The following is a 20,393-nucleotide window of genomic DNA, read 5'->3' on the forward strand; positions in this document are numbered from 1 at the left end:
TTAGCATCGTTAACACTGACTCTGTTTGTACCAGAATGGAACAGAGCCTTCATTAGTATAATCGGTAACACCTGTGAAGGAAGTAAGGAAGGGGCCCAAGTTCGTTCCAAAATGGCCACTGTGTGCATAGTCTGTCTATTCAATGACTGGGTCGTGCATGCGTGCGTGCGTGCGTGCGTGCGTGTGTGTGTGCGTGTGTGCGTCACTCACTGTGTTCTCGTGTGTGTCAGCTTCCTGGACAGGTTGGATCCCGTACGGAGGACGGACTACTCCCCCACTGACCAGGTGATGAACTACAGTATACTATTAACGAGTAACAGAGTAATTAAAATGCATCTACAATGTCATCTTGTCATCATTTAGTCCTATAGTACGGTAATATTATTATCTCAAAGACCCTTGAGGGTGTGTGTGTGTGTGTGTGTGTGGGTGTGGGTGTGTAGGCCTAATAATCAATGATAGGACTAATCAACTGTTATGTAACTATTGCACATGTTATGAATAGTTATACTAGTTATAGTTCAATAGTTCATGTTATGAATATCTGCCCCGATCATAATAATAATGATGATAATAATAACAATAATTCTCTCTGCAGGACTTGCTGCGTTGCAGAGTTTTGACTTCGGGGATTTTTGAGACTCGTTTTCAGGTCGATAAAGTCAACTTCCAGTAAGTTTTCCACCTCCTGGACCGAAACTAAACCGAAATGTTTTCCAAACATTGAGACAAACAATAATCATAATTCACAGATTTCTCATACAGACCCCCGACGCTGTTGTTTTGGTTCATTCTATGTCCTCCTGGGTGTGTTGGCTGGGACATTCCAAATGTTATGTCATATGAAAGCAGGGAATCATAGCTTCGAATTAACATATTGGTTGTTCAGTTTGACCCACCAGTTTTGGAGATATGGCTTATAGTAATAGAGTAATGTCTCGCAGAGAAACAGTGAGTTGAGAAAACAGGCTTGAAAAGGTTCACTTCTGTGGTCTCTAACATTACACCTAGCTACAAGTTTAAGCATTTAATTTCATATTTACATGTCTTCTGTGGTCTCTAACATCTATTGGCAATACAGTTATTGTATTGCCAATACATAGTATTGTTAATACATTCCGAGGAGTCCATTTGGTTACAGCAAAACTGACATGTCATAACGTCTGTCTGTCTGTCTGTCTGTCTGTCTGTCTGTCTGTCTGTCTGCCTACCTGTCTGTCTGTCTGTCTGTCTGCCTACCTACCTATCTGCCTGCCTGCCTTTCTATCTGCCTGTCTATCTGCCTGCCTTTCTATCTGCCTGCCTTTCTATCTGCCTGCCTTTCTATCTGCCTGCCTGCCTGCCTGCCTGCCTGCCTGCCTGCCTGCCTGCCTGTCTGCCTGTCTGCCTGCCTGCCTGCCTGCCTGCCTGCCTGCCTGTCTGTCTGTCTGTCTGTCTGTCTGTCTGTCTGTCTGTCTGTCTGCCTGTCAGTATGTTTGATGTAGGAGGACAAAGAGACGAGAGAAGGAAATGGATTCAATGCTTCAATGGTGAGAATAAATTATGATTATAATATTTTATAATGAAGCATGTTTTACCCAAGAACACACCGAAGTGAAAACATGCATTAGCCTCAGTTTTAATGCAGTCATACTGTGACTGTATGCATGCCTTCACCATTCAACAGCTACAGTAGATGACTCAACAGGCCCGAAACTTAAGGCCCGGCCCTACGAGGGCCCACATAAAACCCTGTACACTCAGGACACTGACCCCGCTGCCACCCTCAGATCTCCATATATGGAGCTGACCTGTTCTGATATTCCGTATGTTGATCTGACCTCATGAAACCCTGTACACTCAAGACACGCTCCATATATGGCCAGTACAGAATTAATTCCATAATGTTGAATCTGAACCCCCGTGCCAAATGGCCAGTGCTCGACCCAGCCATCTGCCCGTAACCCAGGCGGATGAACTGAGCTCATGCTTCCTTCGATGCATGAGGAGTCCAACACTGACACTAATGATAATGTTTCAGACGTCACAGCTATCATCTTCGTGGCGGCCAGCAGCAGCTACAACATGGTGATCAGAGAGGACAACTCGACCAATCGCCTTCGAGAGTCTCTGGACCTCTTCAAATCCATCTGGACCAACCGGTAAACTCTGTTTGTACCAGAATGGAACAGAGCCTTCATTAGTATAATCGGTAACACCTGTGAAGGAAGTAAGGAAGGGGCCCAAGTTCGTTCCAAAATGGCCACTGTGTGCATAGTCTGTCTATTCAATGACTGGGTCGTGCATGCGTGCGTGCGTGCGTGCGTGTGTGTGTGCGTGTGTGCGTCACTCACTGTGTTCTCGTGTGTGTCAGCTTCCTGGACAGGTTGGATCCCGTACGGAGGACGGACTACTCCCCCACTGACCAGGTGATGAACTACAGTATACTATTAACGAGTAACAGAGTAATTAAAATGCATCTACAATGTCATCTTGTCATCATTTAGTCCTATAGTACGGTAATATTATTATCTCAAAGACCCTTGAGGGTGTGTGTGTGTGTGTGTGTGTGTGTGTGTGTGTGTGTGTGTGTGGGTGTGGGTGTGTAGGCCTAATAATCAATGATAGGACTAATCAACTGTTATGTAACTATTGCACATGTTATGAATAGTTATACTAGTTATAGTTCAATAGTTCATGTTATGAATATCTGCCCCGATCATAATAATAATGATGATAATAATAACAATAATTCTCTCTGCAGGACTTGCTGCGTTGCAGAGTTTTGACTTCGGGGATTTTTGAGACTCGTTTTCAGGTCGATAAAGTCAACTTCCAGTAAGTTTTCCACCTCCTGGACCGAAACTAAACCGAAATGTTTTCCAAACATTGAGACAAACAATAATCATAATTCACAGATTTCTCATACAGACCCCCGACGCTGTTGTTTTGGTTCATTCTATGTCCTCCTGGGTGTGTTGGCTGGGACATTCCAAATGTTATGTCATATGAAAGCAGGGAATCATAGCTTCGAATTAACATATTGGTTGTTCAGTTTGACCCACCAGTTTTGGAGATATGGCTTATAGTAATAGAGTAATGTCTCGCAGAGAAACAGTGAGTTGAGAAAACAGGCTTGAAAAGGTTCACTTCTGTGGTCTCTAACATTACACCTAGCTACAAGTTTAAGCATTTAATTTCATATTTACATGTCTTCTGTGGTCTCTAACATCTATTGGCAATACAGTTATTGTATTGCCAATACATAGTATTGTTAATACATTCCGAGGAGTCCATTTGGTTACAGCAAAACTGACATGTCATAACGTCTGTCTGTCTGTCTGTCTGTCTGTCTGTCTGTCTGTCTGTCTGCCTACCTGTCTGTCTGTCTGTCTGTCTGTCTGTCTGCCTACCTACCTATCTGCCTGCCTGCCTTTCTATCTGCCTGTCTATCTGCCTGCCTTTCTATCTGCCTGCCTTTCTATCTGCCTGCCTGCCTGCCTGCCTGCCTGCCTGCCTGCCTGCCTGCCTGCCTGCCTGCCTGCCTGCCTGCCTGCCTGCCTGCCTGCCTGTCTGTCTGTCTGTCTGTCTGTCTGTCTGTCAGTATGTTTGATGTAGGAGGACAAAGAGACGAGAGAAGGAAATGGATTCAATGCTTCAATGGTGAGAATAAATTATGATTATAATATTTTATAATGAAGCATGTTTTACCCAAGAACACACCGAAGTGAAAACATGCATTAGCCTCAGTTTTAATGCAGTCATACTGTGACTGTATGCATGCCTTCACCATTCAACAGCTACAGTAGATGACTCAACAGGCCCGAAACTTAAGGCCCGGCCCTACGAGGGCCCACATAAAACCCTGTACACTCAGGACACTGACCCCGCTGCCACCCTCAGATCTCCATATATGGAGCTGACCTGTTCTGATATTCCGTATGTTGATCTGACCTCATGAAACCCTGTACACTCAAGACACGCTCCATATATGGCCAGTACAGAATTAATTCCATAATGTTGAATCTGAACCCCCGTGCCAAATGGCCAGTGCTCGACCCAGCCATCTGCCCGTAACCCAGGCGGATGAACTGAGCTCATGCTTCCTTCGATGCATGAGGAGTCCAACACTGACACTAATGATAATGTTTCAGACGTCACAGCTATCATCTTCGTGGCGGCCAGCAGCAGCTACAACATGGTGATCAGAGAGGACAACTCGACCAATCGCCTTCGAGAGTCTCTGGACCTCTTCAAATCCATCTGGACCAACCGGTAAACTCATTATATTTGATCAATCAATCAATCAATCAATCGATCAATTCATTATTTAATTAAACCAATTCACGTCCAGCATTAATAAATCCCTCGATAGCGCATAGTATACTGTGTATATGTATATATATATATATATATATATATATATGTATATATAGTATACTGCCGAGGTTTTATCGCGCGTAAAACACTTTACTTTGAAGAGCCAAATAATACCCCAAACTGCTGTGTTGTGTGTGTGTGTGTGTGTGTGTGTGTGTGTGTGTGTTGCAGCTTTCTGAAGACCATCTCGGTGATCCTGTTCCTCAACAAACAGGACGTCCTGGCGGAGAAGATTTTGGCGGGGAAATCCAAGCTGGAGGATTACTTCCCTGAGTACTCGCAGTACGCAGTACCAGGAGACGGTAATTTACGTGTGATATTGCGATTATGTTATTATGTAAAATAAGGTTTTAGAAGCTGTTTTTCAACAACCAAAAGTGTCAAATAATGTTTTAGGAGCTGTTTCTCAACAACCAAAGTGTCAAATAATGGTTAGAAGCTGTTTTTCAACAACCAAAAGTGTCAAATAATGTTTTAGGAGCTGTTTCTCAACAACCAAAAGTGTAAAATAATGTTTTATGAGCTGTTTCTCAACAACCAAAGTGTCAAATAATGGTTAGAAGCTGTTTTTCAACAACCAAAAGTGTCAAATAATGTTTTAGGAGCTGTTTCTCAATAACCAAAAGTGTAAAATAATGTTTTAGGAACTGTTTCTCAACAACCAAAGTGTCAAATAATGGTTAGAAGCTGTTTTTCAACAACCAAAAGTGTCAAATAATGTTTTAGGAGCTGTTTCTCAACAACCAAAAGTGTAAAATAATGTTTTAGGAGCTGTTTCTCAACAACCAAAGTGTCAAATAATGGTTAGAAGCTGTTTTTCAACAACCAAAAGTGTCAAATAATGTTTTAGGAGCTGTTTCTCAACAACCAAAAGTGTAAAATAATGTTTTATGAGCTGTTTCTCAACAACCAAAGTGTCAAATAATGGTTAGAAGCTGTTTTTCAACAACCAAAAGTGTCAAATAATGTTTTAGGAGCGGTTTCTCAATAACCAAAAGTGTAAAATAATGTTTTAGGAGCTGTTTCTCAACAACCAAAGTGTCAAATAATGGTTAGAAGCTGTTTTTCAACAACCAAAAGTGTCAAATAATGTTTTATGAGCTGTTTCTCAACAACCAAAGTGTCAAATAATGGTTAGAAGCTCAACAACCAAAAGTGTCAAATAATGTTTTAGGAGCTGTTTCTCAATAACCAAAAGTGTAAAATAATTTGCCTCCCAAAATAATTTGCCTCCCAAAATATTTTGCCAAAATAATTTGCCTCCCAAAATAATTTGCCTCCCAAAATAATTTGCCAAAATAATTTGCCTCCCAAAATAATTTGCCTCCCAAAATAATTTGCCAAAATAATTTGCCTCCCAAAATAATTTGCCAAAATAATTTTCCAAAATAATTTGCCTCCCAAAATAATTTGCCTCCCAAAATAATTTGTCTCCCAAAATAATTTGCCTCCCAAAATAATTTGCCAAAATAATTTTCCTCCCAAAATAATTTGCCTCCCAAAATAATTTGCCTCCCAAAATAATTTGCCAAAATAATTTGCCTCCCAAAATAATTTGCCTCCCAAAATAATTTGCCTCCCAAAATAATTTGCCTCCCAAAATAATTTGTCTCCCAAAATAATTTGCCAAAATAATTTGCCTCCCAAAATAATTTGCCAAAATAATTTGCCCCCCAAAATAATTTGCCTCCCAAAATAATTTGCCAAAATAATTTGCCTCCCAAAATAATTTGCCTCCCAAAATAATTTGCCTCCCAAAATAATTTGCCAAAATAATTTGCCTCCCAAAATAATTTGCCAAAATAATTTGCCTCCCAAAATAATTTGCCAAAATAATTTGCCTCCCAAAATAATTTGTCTCCCAAAATAATTTGCCAAAATAATTTGCCTCCCAAAATAATTTGCCTCCCAAAATAATTTGCCTCCCAAAATAATTTGCCTCCCAAAATAATTTGCCAAAATAATTTGCCTCCCAAAATAATTTGCCTCCCAAAATAATTTGCCAAAATAATTTGCCTCCCAAAATAATTTGCCAAAATAATTTGCCTCCCAAAATAATTTGCCAAAATAATTTGCCTGCCAAAGTAATTTGCCAAAATAATTTGCCTCCCAAAATAATTTGCCAAAATAATTTGCCTGCCAAAATAATTTGCCCAAATAATTTGCCTCCCAAAATAATTTGCCAAAATAATTTGCCTCCCAAAATAATTTGTCAAAATAATTTGCCAAAATAATTTGCCTCCTAAAATAATTTGCCTCCCAAAATAATTTGCCAAAATAATTTGCCTCCCAAAATAATTTGCCTCCCAAAATAATTTGCCTCCCAAAATAATTTGCCAAAATAATTTGCCTCCCAAAATAATTTGCCTCCCAAAATAATTTGCCAAAATAATTTGCCTCCCAAAATAATTTGCCAAAATAATTTGCCTCCCAAAATAATTTGCCAAAATAATTTGCCTCCCAAAATAATTTGCCTCCCAAAATAATTTGCCAAAATAATTTGCCTCCCAAAATAATTTGCCTCCCAAAATAATTTGCCTCCCAAAATAATTTGCCTCCCAAAATAATTTGCCAAAATAATTTGCCTCCCAAAATAATTTGCCAAAATAATTTGCCTCCCAAAATAATTTGCCTCCCAAAATAATAATAATCACCAATAATAATAACCAAAAGTGTCAAATAATGTTTTAGGAGCTGTTTCTCAATAACCAAATGTGTAAAATAATGTTTTAGGAGCTGTTTCTCAACAACCAAAGTGTCAAATAATGGTTAGAAGCTGTTTTTCAACAACCAAAAGTGTCAAATAATGTTTTAGGAGCTGTTTCTCAACAACCAAAGTGTCAAATAATGGTTAGAAGCTGTTTTTCAACAACCAAAAGTGTCAAATAATGTTTTAGGAGCTGTTTCTCAAAAACCAAAAGTGTAAAATAATGTTTTAGGAGCTGTTTCTCAACAACCAAAGTGTCAAATAATGGTTAGAAGCTGTTTTTCAACAACCAAAAGTGTCAAATAATGTTTTAGGAGCTGTTTCTCAATAACCAAAAGTGTAAAATAATGTTTTAGGAGCTGTTTCTCAACAACCAAAAGTGTCAAATAATGTTTTATGAGCTGTTTCTCAACAACCAAAGTGTCAAATAATGGTTAGAAGCTGTTTTTCAACAACCAAAAGTGTCAAATAATGTTTTAGGAGCTGTTTCTCAATAACCAAAAGTGTAAAATAATGTTTTAGGAGCTGTTTCTCAACAACCAAAGTGTCAAATAATGGTTAGAAGCTGTTTTTCAACAACCAAAAGTGTCAAATAATGTTTTAGGAGCTGTTTCTCAATAACCAAAAGTGTAAAATAATGTTTTAGGAGCTGTTTCTCAACAACCAAAGTGTCAAATAATGGTTAGAAGCTGTTTTTCAACAACCAAAAGTGTCAAATAATGTTTTAGGAGCTGTTTCTCAACAACCAAAAGTGTAAAATAATGTTTTAGGAGCTGTTTCTCAACAACCAAAGTGTCAAATAATGGTTAGAAGCTGTTTTTCAACAACCAAAAGTGTCAAATAATGTTTTAGGAGCTGTTTCTCAATAACAAAAAGTGTAAAATAATGTTTTAGGAGCTGTTTCTCAACAACCAAAGTGTCAAATAATGGTTAGAAGCTGTTTTTCAACAACCAAAAGTGTCAAATAATGTTTTAGGAGCTGTTTCTCAATAACCAAAAGTGTAAAATAATGTTTTAGGAGCTGTTTCTCAACAACCAAAGTGTCAAATAATGGTTAGAAGCTGTTTTTCAACAACCAAAAGTGTCAAATAATGTTTTAGGAGCTGTTTCTCAATAACCAAAAGTGTAAAATAATGTTTTAGGAGCTGTTTCTCAACAACCAAAGTGTCAAATAATGGTTAGAAGCTGTTTTTCAACAACCAAAATGGTCAAATAATGTTTTAGGAGCTGTTTCTCAACAACCAAAAGTGTCAAATAATGTTTTATGAGGTGTTTCTCAACAACCAAAGTGTCAAATAATGGTTAGAAGCTGTTTTTCAACAACCAAAAGTGTCAAATAATGTTTTAGGAGCTGTTTCTCAATAACCAAAAGTGTAAAATAATGTTTTAGGAGCTGTTTCTCAACAACCAAAGTGTCAAATAATGGTTAGAAGCAGTTTTTCAACAACCAAAAGTGTCAAATAATGTTTTAGGAGCTGTTTCTCAATAACCAAAAGTGTAAAATAATTTGCCTCCCAAAATAATTTGCCAAAATAATTTGCCTCCCAAAATATTTTGCCAAAATAATTTGCCTCCCAAAATAATTTGCCTCCCAAAATAATCTGCCTCCCAAAATAATTTGCCAAAATAATTTGCCTCCCAAAATAATTTGCCAAAATAATTTGCCTCCCAAAATAATTTGCCTCCCAAAATAATTTGCCAAAATAATTTGCCTCCCAAAATAATTTGCCTCCCAAAATAAATTGCCTCCCAAAATAAATTGCCTCCCAAAATAATTTGCCTCCCAAAATAATTTGCCTCCCAAAATAATTTGCCTCCCAAAATAATTTGCCAAAATAATTTGCCTGCCAAAATAATTTGCCAGAATAATTTGCCTCCCAAAATAATTTGCCAAAATAATTTGCCTCCCAAATTAATTTGCCTCCCAAAATAATTTGCCAAAATAATTTGCCAAAATAATTTGCCTCCCAAAATAATTTGCCAAAATAATTTGCCTCCCAAAATAATTTGCCTCCCAAAATAATTTGCTTCCCAAAATAATTTGCCAAAATATTTTGCCAAAATAATTTGCCTCCCAAAATAATTTGCCAAAATAATTTGCCTGCCAAAATAATTTGCCTCCCAAAATAATTTGCCAAAATAATTTGCCTCCCAAAATAATTTGCCTCCCAAAATAATTTGCCAAAATAATTTGCCTCCCAAAATAATTTGCCTCCCAAAATAATTTGCCAAAATAATTTGCCTGCCAAAATAATTTGCCAAAATAATTTGCCTCCCAAAATATTTTTCCAAAATAATTTGCCTCCCAAAATAATTTGCCAAAATAATTTGCCTCCCAAAATAATTTGCCAAAATAATTTGCCTCCCAAAATAATTTGCCAAAATAATTTGCCTCCCAAAATAATTTGCCAAAATAATTTGCCTCCCAAAATAATTTGCCAAAATAATTTGCCTCCCTAAATAATTTGCCAAAATAATTTGCCTCCCAAAATAATTTGCCAAAATAATTTGCCTCCCAAAATAATTTGCCTCCCAAAATAATAATAATCACCAATAATAATAACCAAAAGTGTCAAATAATGTTTTAGGAGCTGTTTCTCAATAACCAAATGTGTAAAATAATGTTTTAGGAGCTGTTTCTCAACAACCAAAGTGTCAAATAATGGTTGGAAGCTGTTTTTCAACAACCAAAAGTGTCAAATAATGTTTTAGGAGCTGTTTCTCAACAACCAAAAGTGTAAAATAATGTTTTAGGAGCTGTTTCTCAACAACCAAAGTGTCAAATAATGGTTAGAAGCTGTTTTTCAACAACCAAAATTGTCAAATAATGTTTTAGGAGCTGTTTCTCAATAACCAAAAGTGTAAAATAATGTTTTAGGAGCTGTTTCTCAACAACAAAAGTGTCAAATAATGGTTAGAAGCTGTTTTTCAACAACCAAAAGTGTCAAATAATGTTTTAGGAGCTTTTTCTCAACAACCAAAAGTGTAAAATAATGTTTTAGGAGCTGTTTCTCAACAACCAAAGTGTCAAATAATGGTTAGAAGCTGTTTTTCAACAACCAAAAGTGTCAAATAATGTTTTAGGAGCTGTTTCTCAATAACCAAAAGTGTAAAATAATGTTTTAGGAGCTGTTTCTCAACAACCAAAGTGTCAAATAATGGTTAGAAGCTGTTTTTCAACAACCAAAAGTGTCAAATAATGTTTTAGGAGCTGTTTCTCAACAACCAAAAGTGTAAAATAATGTTTTAGGAGCTGTTTCTCAACAACCAAAGTGTCAAATAATGGTTAGAAGCTGTTTTTCAACAACCAAAATGGTCAAATAATGTTTTATGAGGTGTTTCTCAACAACCAAAGTGTCAAATAATGGTTAGAAGCTGTTTTTCAACAACCAAAAGTGTCAAATAATGTTTTAGGAGCTGTTTCTCAACAACCAAAAGTGTAAAATAATGTTTTAGGAGCTGTTTCTCAACAACCAAAGTGTCAAATAATGGTTAGAAGCTGTTTTTCAACAACCAAAATGGTCAAATAATGTTTTATGAGGTGTTTCTCAACAACCAAAGTGTCAAATAATGGTTAGAAGCTGTTTTTCAACAACCAAAAGTGTCAAATAATGTTTTAGGAGCTGTTTCTCAATAACCAAAAGTGTAAAATAATGTTTTAGGAGCTGTTTCTCAACAACCAAAGTGTCAAATAATGGTTAGAAGCTGTTTTTCAACAACCAAAAGTGTCAAATAATGTTTTAGGAGCTGTTTCTCAATAACCAAAAGTGTAAAATAATTTGCCTCCCAAAATAATTTGCCAAAATAATTTGCCTCCCAAAATATTTTTCCAAAATAATTTGCCTCCCAAAATAATTTGCCAAAATAATTTGCCTCCCAAAATAATTTGCCAAAATAATTTGCCTCCCAAAATAATTTGCCAAAATAATTTGCCTCCCAAAATAATTTGCCAAAATAATTTGCCTCCCAAAATAATTTGCCAAAATAATTTGCCTCCCTAAATAATTTGCCAAAATAATTTGCCTCCCAAAATAATTTGCCAAAATAATTTGCCTCCCAAAATAATTTGCCTCCCAAAATAATAATAATCACCAATAATAATAACCAAAAGTGTCAAATAATGTTTTAGGAGCTGTTTCTCAATAACCAAATGTGTAAAATAATGTTTTAGGAGCTGTTTCTCAACAACCAAAGTGTCAAATAATGGTTGGAAGCTGTTTTTCAACAACCAAAAGTGTCAAATAATGTTTTAGGAGCTGTTTCTCAACAACCAAAAGTGTAAAATAATGTTTTAGGAGCTGTTTCTCAACAACCAAAGTGTCAAATAATGGTTAGAAGCTGTTTTTCAACAACCAAAATTGTCAAATAATGTTTTAGGAGCTGTTTCTCAATAACCAAAAGTGTAAAATAATGTTTTAGGAGCTGTTTCTCAACAACAAAAGTGTCAAATAATGGTTAGAAGCTGTTTTTCAACAACCAAAAGTGTCAAATAATGTTTTAGGAGCTTTTTCTCAACAACCAAAAGTGTAAAATAATGTTTTAGGAGCTGTTTCTCAACAACCAAAGTGTCAAATAATGGTTAGAAGCTGTTTTTCAACAACCAAAAGTGTCAAATAATGTTTTAGGAGCTGTTTCTCAATAACCAAAAGTGTAAAATAATGTTTTAGGAGCTGTTTCTCAACAACCAAAGTGTCAAATAATGGTTAGAAGCTGTTTTTCAACAACCAAAAGTGTCAAATAATGTTTTAGGAGCTGTTTCTCAATAACCAAAAGTGTAAAATAATGTGTTAGGAGCTGTTTCTCAACAACCAAAGTGTCAAATAATGGTTAGAAGCTGTTTTTCAACAACCAAAAGTGTCAAATAATGTTTTAGGAGCTGTTTCTCAACAACCAAAAGTGTAAAATAATGTTTTAGGAGCTGTTTCTCAACAACCAAAGTGTCAAATAATGGTTAGAAGCTGTTTTTCAACAACCAAAATGGTCAAATAATGTTTTATGAGGTGTTTCTCAACAACCAAAGTGTCAAATAATGGTTAGAAGCTGTTTTTCAACAACCAAAAGTGTCAAATAATGTTTTAGGAGCTGTTTCTCAACAACCAAAAGTGTAAAATAATGTTTTAGGAGCTGTTTCTCAACAACCAAAGTGTCAAATAATGGTTAGAAGCTGTTTTTCAACAACCAAAATGGTCAAATAATGTTTTATGAGGTGTTTCTCAACAACCAAAGTGTCAAATAATGGTTAGAAGCTGTTTTTCAACAACCAAAAGTGTCAAATAATGTTTTAGGAGCTGTTTCTCAATAACCAAAAGTGTAAAATAATGTTTTAGGAGCTGTTTCTCAACAACCAAAGTGTCAAATAATGGTTAGAAGCTGTTTTTCAACAACCAAAAGTGTCAAATAATGTTTTAGGAGCTGTTTCTCAATAACCAAAAGTGTAAAATAATTTGCCTCCCAAAATAATTTGCCAAAATAATTTGCCTCCCAAAATATTTTGCCAAAATAATTTGCCTCCCAAAATAATTTGCCTCCCAAAATAATTTGCCAAAATAATTTGCCTCCCAAAATAATTTGCCTCCCAAAATAATTTGCCTCCCAAAATAATTTGCCTCCCAAAATAATTTGCCTCCCAAAATAATTTGCCAAAATAAATTGCCTCCCAAAATAATTTGCCTCCCAAAATAATTTGCCAAAATAATTTGCCAAAATAATTTGCCTCATAAAATAATTTGCCAAAATAATTTGCCTCCCAAAATAATTTGCCAAAATAATTTGCCTCCCAAAATAATTTGCCTCCCAAAATAATTTGCCTCCCAAAATAATTTGCCTCCCAAAATAATTTGCCTCCCAAAATATTTTGCCAAAATAATTTGCCTCCCAAAATAATTTGCCTCCCAAAATAATTTGCCTCCCAAAATAATTTGCCAAAATAATTTGCCTCCCAAAATAATTTGCCTCCCAAAATAATTTGCCAAAATAATTTGCCTCCCAAAATAATTTGTCTCCCAAAATAATTTGCCTCCCAAAATAATTTGCCTCCCAAAATAATTTGCCAAAATAATTTGCCTCCCAAAATAATTTGCCTCCCAAAATAATTTGCCTCCCAAAATAATTTGCCAAAATAATTTGCCTGCCAAAATAATTTGCCTCCCAAAATAATTTGCCAAAATAATTTGCCTCCCAAAATAATTTGCCAAAATAATTTGCCTCCCAAAATAATTTGCCTCCCAAAATAATTTGCCAAAATAATTTGCCTCCCAAAATAATTTGTCTCCCAAAATAATTTGCCTCCCAAAATAATTTGCCTCCCAAAATAATTTGCCAAAATAATTTGCCTCCCAAAATATTTTGCCAAAATAATTTGCCTCCCAAAATAATTTGGCTCCCAAAATAATTTGCCAAAATAATTTGCCAAAATAATTTGCCTCCCAAAATAATTTGCCAAAATAATTTGTCTCCCAAAATAATTTGCCTCCCAAAATAATTTGCCAAAATAATTTGCCTCCCAAAATAATTTGCCTCCCAAAATAATTTGCCTCCCAAAATAATTTGCCTCCCAAAATAATTTGCCTCCCAAAATAATTTGCCTCCCAAAATAATTTGCCAAAATAATTTGCCTCCCAAAATAATAATAATCACCAATAATAATAACCAAAAGTGTCAAATAATGTTTTAGGAGCTGTTTCTCAATAACCAAAAGTGTAAAATAATGTTTTAGGAGCTGTTTCTCAACAACCAAAGTGTCAAATAATGGTTAGAAGCTGTTTTTCAACAACCAAAAGTGTCAAATAATGTTTTAGGAGCTGTTTCTCAATAACCAAAAGTGTAAAATAATGTTTTAGGAGCTGTTTCTCAACAACCAAAGTGTCAAATAATGGTTAGAAGCTGTTTTTCAACAACCAAAATGGTCAAATAATGTTTTAGGAGCTGTTTCTCAACAACCAAAAGTGTCAAATAATGTTTTATGAGGTGTTTCTCAACAACCAAAGTGTCAAATAATGGTTAGAAGCTGTTTTTCAACAACCAAAAGTGTCAAATAATGTTTTAGGAGCTGTTTCTCAATAACCAAAAGTGTAAAATAATGTTTTAGGAGCTGTTTCTCAACAACCAAAGTGTCAAATAATGGTTAGAAGCTGTTTTTCAACAACCAAAAGTGTCAAATAATGTTTTAGGAGCTGTTTCTCAATAACCAAAAGTGTAAAATAATGTTTTAGGAGCTGTTTCTCAACAACCAAAGTGTCAAATAATGGTTAGAAGCTGTTTTTCAACAACCAAAATGGTCAAATAATGTTTTAGGAGCTGTTTCTCAACAACCAAAAGTGTCAAATAATGTTTTATGAGGTGTTTCTCAACAACCAAAGTGTCAAATAATGGTTAGAAGCTGTTTTTCAACAACCAAAAGTGTCAAATAATGTTTTAGGAGCTGTTTCTCAATAACCAAAAGTGTAAAATAATTTGCCTCCCAAAATAATTTGCCAAAATAATTTGCCAAAATAATTTGCCTCCCAAAATATTTTGCCAAAATAATTTGCCTCCCAAAATAATTTGCCTCCCAAAATAATCTGCCTCCCAAAATAATTTGCCAAAATAATTTGCCTCCCAAAATAATTTGCCAAAATAATTTGCCTCCCAAAATAATTTGCCTCCCAAAATAATTTGCCAAAATAATTTGCCAAAATAATTTGCCTCATAAAATAATTTGCCAAAATAATTTGCCTCCCAAAATAATTTGCCTCCCAAAATAATTTGCCTCCCAAAATAATTTGCCTCCCAAAATAATTTGCCTCCCAAAATAATTTGCCTCCCAAAATATTTTGCCAAAATAATTTGCCTCCCAAAATAATTTGCCTCCCAAAATAATTTGCCAAAATAATTTGCCTCCCAAAATAATTTGCCTCCCAAAATAATTTGCCAAAATAATTTGCCTCCCAAAATAATTTGTCTCCCAAAATAATTTGCCTCCCAAAATAATTTGCCTCCCAAAATAATTTGCCAAAATAATTTGCCTCCCAAAATAATTTGCCTCCCAAAATAATTTGCCTCCCAAAATAATTTGCCAAAATAATTTGCCTGCCAAAATAATTTGCCTCCCAAAATAATTTGCCAAAATAATTTGCCTCCCAAAATAATTTGCCAAAATAATTTGCCTCCCAAAATAATTTGCCTCCCAAAATAATTTGCCAAAATAATTTGCCTCCCAAAATAATTTGTCTCCCAAAATAATTTGCCTCCCAAAATAATTTGCCTCCCAAAATAATTTGCCAAAATAATTTGCCTCCCAAAATATTTTGCCAAAATAATTTGCCTCCCAAAATAATTTGCCTCCCAAAATAATTTGCCAAAATAATTTGCCAAAATAATTTGCCTCCCAAAATAATTTGCCAAAATAATTTGTCTCCCAAAATAATTTGCCTCCCAAAATAATTTGCCTCCCAAAATAATTTGCCAAAATAATTTGCCTCCCAAAATAATTTGCCTCCCAAAATAATTTGCCTCCCAAAATAATTTGCCTCCCAAAATAATTTGCCTCCCAAAATAATTTGCCTCCCAAAATAATTTGCCAAAATAATTTGCCTCCCAAAATAATTTGCCAAAATAATTTGCCTCCCAAAATAATTTGCCAAAATAATTTGCCTCCCAAAATAATAATAATCACCAATAATAATAACCAAAAGTGTCAAATAATGTTTTAGGAGCTGTTTCTCAATAACCAAAAGTGTAAAATAATGTTTTAGGAGCTGTTTCTCAACAACCAAAGTGTCAAATAATGGTTAGAAGCTGTTTTTCAACAACCAAAAGTGTCAAATAATGTTTTAGGAGCTGTTTCTCAATAACCAAAAGTGTAAAATAATGTTTTAGGAGCTGTTTCTCAACAACCAAAGTGTCAAATAATGGTTAGAAGCTGTTTTTCAACAACCAAAAGTGTCAAATAATGTTTTATGAGCTGTTTCTCAATAACCAAAAGTGTAAAATAATTTGCCTCCCAAAATAATTTGCCAAAATAATTTGCCTCCCAAAATATTTTGCCAAAATAATTTGCCTCCCAAAATAATTTGCCTCCCAAAATAATTTGCCAAAATAATTTGCCTCCCAAAATAATTTGCCTCCCAAAATAATTTGCCTCCCAAAATAATTTGCCTCCCAAAATAATTTGCCTCCCAAAATAATTTGCCAAAATAAATTGCCTCCCAAAATAATTTGCCTCCCAAAATAATTTGCCAAAATAATTTGCCAAAATAATTTGCCTCATAAAATAATTTGCCAAAATAATTTGCCTCCCAAAATAATTTGCCAAAATAATTTGCCTCCCAAAATAATTTGCCTCCCAAAATAATTTGCCTCCCAAAATAATTTGCCTCCCAAAATAATTTGCCTCCCAAAATATTTTGCCAAAATAATTTGCCTCCCAAAATAATTTGCCTCCCAAAATAATTTGCCAAAATAATTTGCCTCCCAAAATAATTTGCCTCCCAAAATAATTTGCCAAAATAATTTGCCTCCCAAAATAATTTGTCTCCCAAAATAATTTGCCTCCCAAAATAATTTGCCTCCCAAAATAATTTGCCAAAATAATTTGCCTCCCAAAATAATTTGCCTCCCAAAATAATTTGCCTCCCAAAATAATTTGCCTCCCAAAATAATTTGCCTGCCAAAATAATTTGCCTCCCAAAATAATTTGCCAAAATAATTTGCCTCCCAAAATAATTTGCCAAAATAATTTGCCTCCCAAAATAATTTGCCTCCCAAAATAATTTGCCAAAATAATTTGCCTCCCAAAATAATTTGCCTCCCAAAATAATTTGCCTCCCAAAATAATTTGCCAAAATAATTTGCCTGCCAAAATAATTTGCCTCCCAAAATAATTTGCCAAAATAATTTGCCTCCCAAAATAATTTGCCAAAATAATTTGCCTCCCAAAATAATTTGCCTCCCAAAATAATTTGCCAAAATAATTTGCCTCCCAAAATAATTTGTCTCCCAAAATAATTTGCCTCCCAAAATAATTTGCCTCCCAAAATAATTTGCCAAAATAATTTGCCTCCCAAAATATTTTGCCAAAATAATTTGCCTCCCAAAATAATTTGCCTCCCAAAATAATTTGCCAAAATAATTTGCCAAAATAATTTGCCTCCCAAAATAATTTGCCAAAATAATTTGTCTCCCAAAATAATTTGCCTCCCAAAATAATTTGCCAAAATAATTTGCCTCCCAAAATAATTTGCCTCCCAAAATAATTTGCCTCCCAAAATAATTTGCCTCCCAAAATAATTTGCCTCCCAAAATAATTTGCCAAAATAATTTGCCTCCCAAAATAATTTGCCTCCCAAAATAATAATAATCACCAATAATAATAACCAAAAGTGTCAAATAATGTTTTAGGAGCTGTTTCTCAATAACCAAAAGTGTAAAATAATGTTTTAGGAGCTGTTTCTCAACAACCAAAGTGTCAAATAATGGTTAGAAGCTGTTTTTCAACAACCAAAAGTGTCAAATAATGTTTTAGGAGCTGTTTCTCAATAACCAAAAGTGTAAAATAATGTTTTAGGAGCTGTTTCTCAACAACCAAAGTGTCAAATAATGGTTAGAAGCTGTTTTTCAACAACCAAAATGGTCAAATAATGTTTTAGGAGCTGTTTCTCAACAACCAAAAGTGTCAAATAATGTTTTATGAGGTGTTTCTCAACAACCAAAGTGTCAAATAATGGTTAGAAGCTGTTTTTCAACAACCAAAAGTGTCAAATAATGTTTTAGGAGCTGTTTCTCAATAACCAAAAGTGTAAAATAATGTTTTAGGAGCTGTTTCTCAACAACCAAAGTGTCAAATAATGGTTAGAAGCTGTTTTTCAACAACCAAAAGTGTCAAATAATGTTTTAGGAGCTGTTTCTCAATAACCAAAAGTGTAAAATAATGTTTTAGGAGCTGTTTCTCAACAACCAAAGTGTCAAATAATGGTTAGAAGCTGTTTTTCAACAACCAAAATGGTCAAATAATGTTTTAGGAGCTGTTTCTCAACAACCAAAAGTGTCAAATAATGTTTTATGAGGTGTTTCTCAACAACCAAAGTGTCAAATAATGGTTAGAAGCTGTTTTTCAACAACCAAAAGTGTCAAATAATGTTTTAGGAGCTGTTTCTCAATAACCAAAAGTGTAAAATAATTTGCCTCCCAAAATAATTTGCCAAAATAATTTGCCAAAATAATTTGCCTCCCAAAATATTTTGCCAAAATAATTTGCCTCCCAAAATAATTTGCCTCCCAAAATAATCTGCCTCCCAAAATAATTTGCCAAAATAATTTGCCTCCCAAAATAATTTGCCAAAATAATTTGCCTCCCAAAATAATTTGCCTCCCAAAATAATTTGCCAAAATAATTTGCCTCATAAAATAATTTGCCAAAATAATTTGCCTCCCAAAATAATTTGCCTCCCAAAATAATTTGCCTCCCAAAATAATTTGCCTCCCAAAATATTTTGCCAAAATAATTTGCCTCCCAAAATAATTTGCCTCCCAAAATAATTTGCCAAAATAATTTGCCTCCCAAAATAATTTGCCTCCCAAAATAATTTGCCAAAATAATTTGCCTCCCAAAATAATTTGTCTCCCAAAATAATTTGCCTCCCAAAATAATTTGCCTCCCAAAATAATTTGCCAAAATAATTTGCCTCCCAAAATAATTTGCCTCCCAAAATAATTTGCCTCCCAAAATAATTTGCCTCCCAAAATAATTTGCCTCCCAAAATAATTTGCCAAAATAAATTGCCTCCCAAAATAATTTGCCTCCCAAAATAATTTGCCAAAATAATTTGCCAAAATAATTTGCCTCATAAAATAATTTGCCAAAATAATTTGCCTCCCAAAATAATTTGCCAAAATAATTTGCCTCCCAAAATAATTTGCCTCCCAAAATAATTTGCCTCCCAAAATAATTTGCCTCCCAAAATAATTTGCCTCCCAAAATATTTTGCCAAAATAATTTGCCTCCCAAAATAATTTGCCTCCCAAAATAATTTGCCAAAATAATTTGCCTCCCAAAATAATTTGCCTCCCAAAATAATTTGCCAAAATAATTTGCCTCCCAAAATAATTTGTCTCCCAAAATAATTTGCCTCCCAAAATAATTTGCCTCCCAAAATAATTTGCCAAAATAATTTGCCTCCCAAAATAATTTGCCTCCCAAAATAATTTGCCTCCCAAAATAATTTGCCTGCCAAAATAATTTGCCTCCCAAAATAATTTGCCAAAATAATTTGCCTCCCAAAATAATTTGCCAAAATAATTTGCCTCCCAAAATAATTTGCCTCCCAAAATAATTTGCCAAAATAATTTGCCTCCCAAAATAATTTGCCTCCCAAAATAATTTGCCTCCCAAAATAATTTGCCAAAATAATTTGCCTGCCAAAATAATTTGCCTCCCAAAATAATTTGCCAAAATAATTTGCCTCCCAAAATAATTTGCCAAAATAATTTGCCTCCCAAAATAATTTGCCTCCCAAAATAATTTGCCAAAATAATTTGCCTCCCAAAATAATTTGTCTCCCAAAATAATTTGCCTCCCAAAATAATTTGCCTCCCAAAATAATTTGCCAAAATAATTTGCCTCCCAAAATATTTTGCCAAAATAATTTGCCTCCCAAAATAATTTGCCTCCCAAAATAATTTGCCAAAATAATTTGCCAAAATAATTTGCCTCCCAAAATAATTTGCCAAAATAATTTGTCTCCCAAAATAATTTGCCTCCCAAAATAATTTGCCAAAATAATTTGCCTCCCAAAATAATTTGCCTCCCAAAATAATTTGCCTCCCAAAATAATTTGCCTCCCAAAATAATTTGCCTCCCAAAATAATTTGCCAAAATAATTTGCCTCCCAAAATAATTTGCCTCCCAAAATAATAATAATCACCAATAATAATAACCAAAAGTGTCAAATAATGTTTTAGGAGCTGTTTCTCAATAACCAAAAGTGTAAAATAATGTTTTAGGAGCTGTTTCTCAACAACCAAAGTGTCAAATAATGGTTAGAAGCTGTTTTTCAACAACCAAAAGTGTCAAATAATGTTTTAGGAGCTGTTTCTCAATAACCAAAAGTGTAAAATAATGTTTTAGGAGCTGTTTCTCAACAACCAAAGTGTCAAATAATGGTTAGAAGCTGTTTTTCAACAACCAAAATGGTCAAATAATGTTTTAGGAGCTGTTTCTCAACAACCAAAAGTGTCAAATAATGTTTTATGAGGTGTTTCTCAACAACCAAAGTGTCAAATAATGGTTAGAAGCTGTTTTTCAACAACCAAAAGTGTCAAATAATGTTTTAGGAGCTGTTTCTCAATAACC

At 34.3% G+C, this 20,393-nt stretch overlaps 1 protein-coding gene and 1 long non-coding RNA gene across 2 annotated transcripts in view; both read left to right on the top strand.

Moving 5' to 3' along the window:
- The window catches only part of LOC308312040 (guanine nucleotide-binding protein G(olf) subunit alpha-like), a gene marked incomplete at both ends in the record, with an annotated part of 92,421 nt that overhangs the window by 2,910 nt on the left and 69,118 nt on the right, over positions 1-20,393 (top strand). The window contains 5 exons of the mRNA XM_080794447.1: positions 2,354-2,408; positions 2,744-2,817; positions 3,584-3,642; positions 4,134-4,254; positions 4,531-4,661. Coding sequence (XP_080650573.1) covers positions 2,354-2,408; positions 2,744-2,817; positions 3,584-3,642; positions 4,134-4,254; positions 4,531-4,661 — 440 coding nt within the window. The remainder of the gene's footprint in view (positions 1-2,353; positions 2,409-2,743; positions 2,818-3,583; positions 3,643-4,133; positions 4,255-4,530; positions 4,662-20,393) is intronic.
- LOC308312041 lies at positions 596-2,141 on the top strand. Its single transcript, XR_013963719.1, has 3 exons — positions 596-672; positions 1,471-1,529; positions 2,021-2,141. It is a non-coding gene; the product is annotated as an uncharacterized lncRNA (long non-coding RNA).

This window comes from Protomyctophum bolini, assembly GCF_963924005.1.
Source record: "Protomyctophum bolini genome assembly, contig: SCAFFOLD_162, whole genome shotgun sequence".
Classification (NCBI taxonomy): domain Eukaryota; kingdom Metazoa; phylum Chordata; class Actinopteri; order Myctophiformes; family Myctophidae; genus Protomyctophum; species Protomyctophum bolini.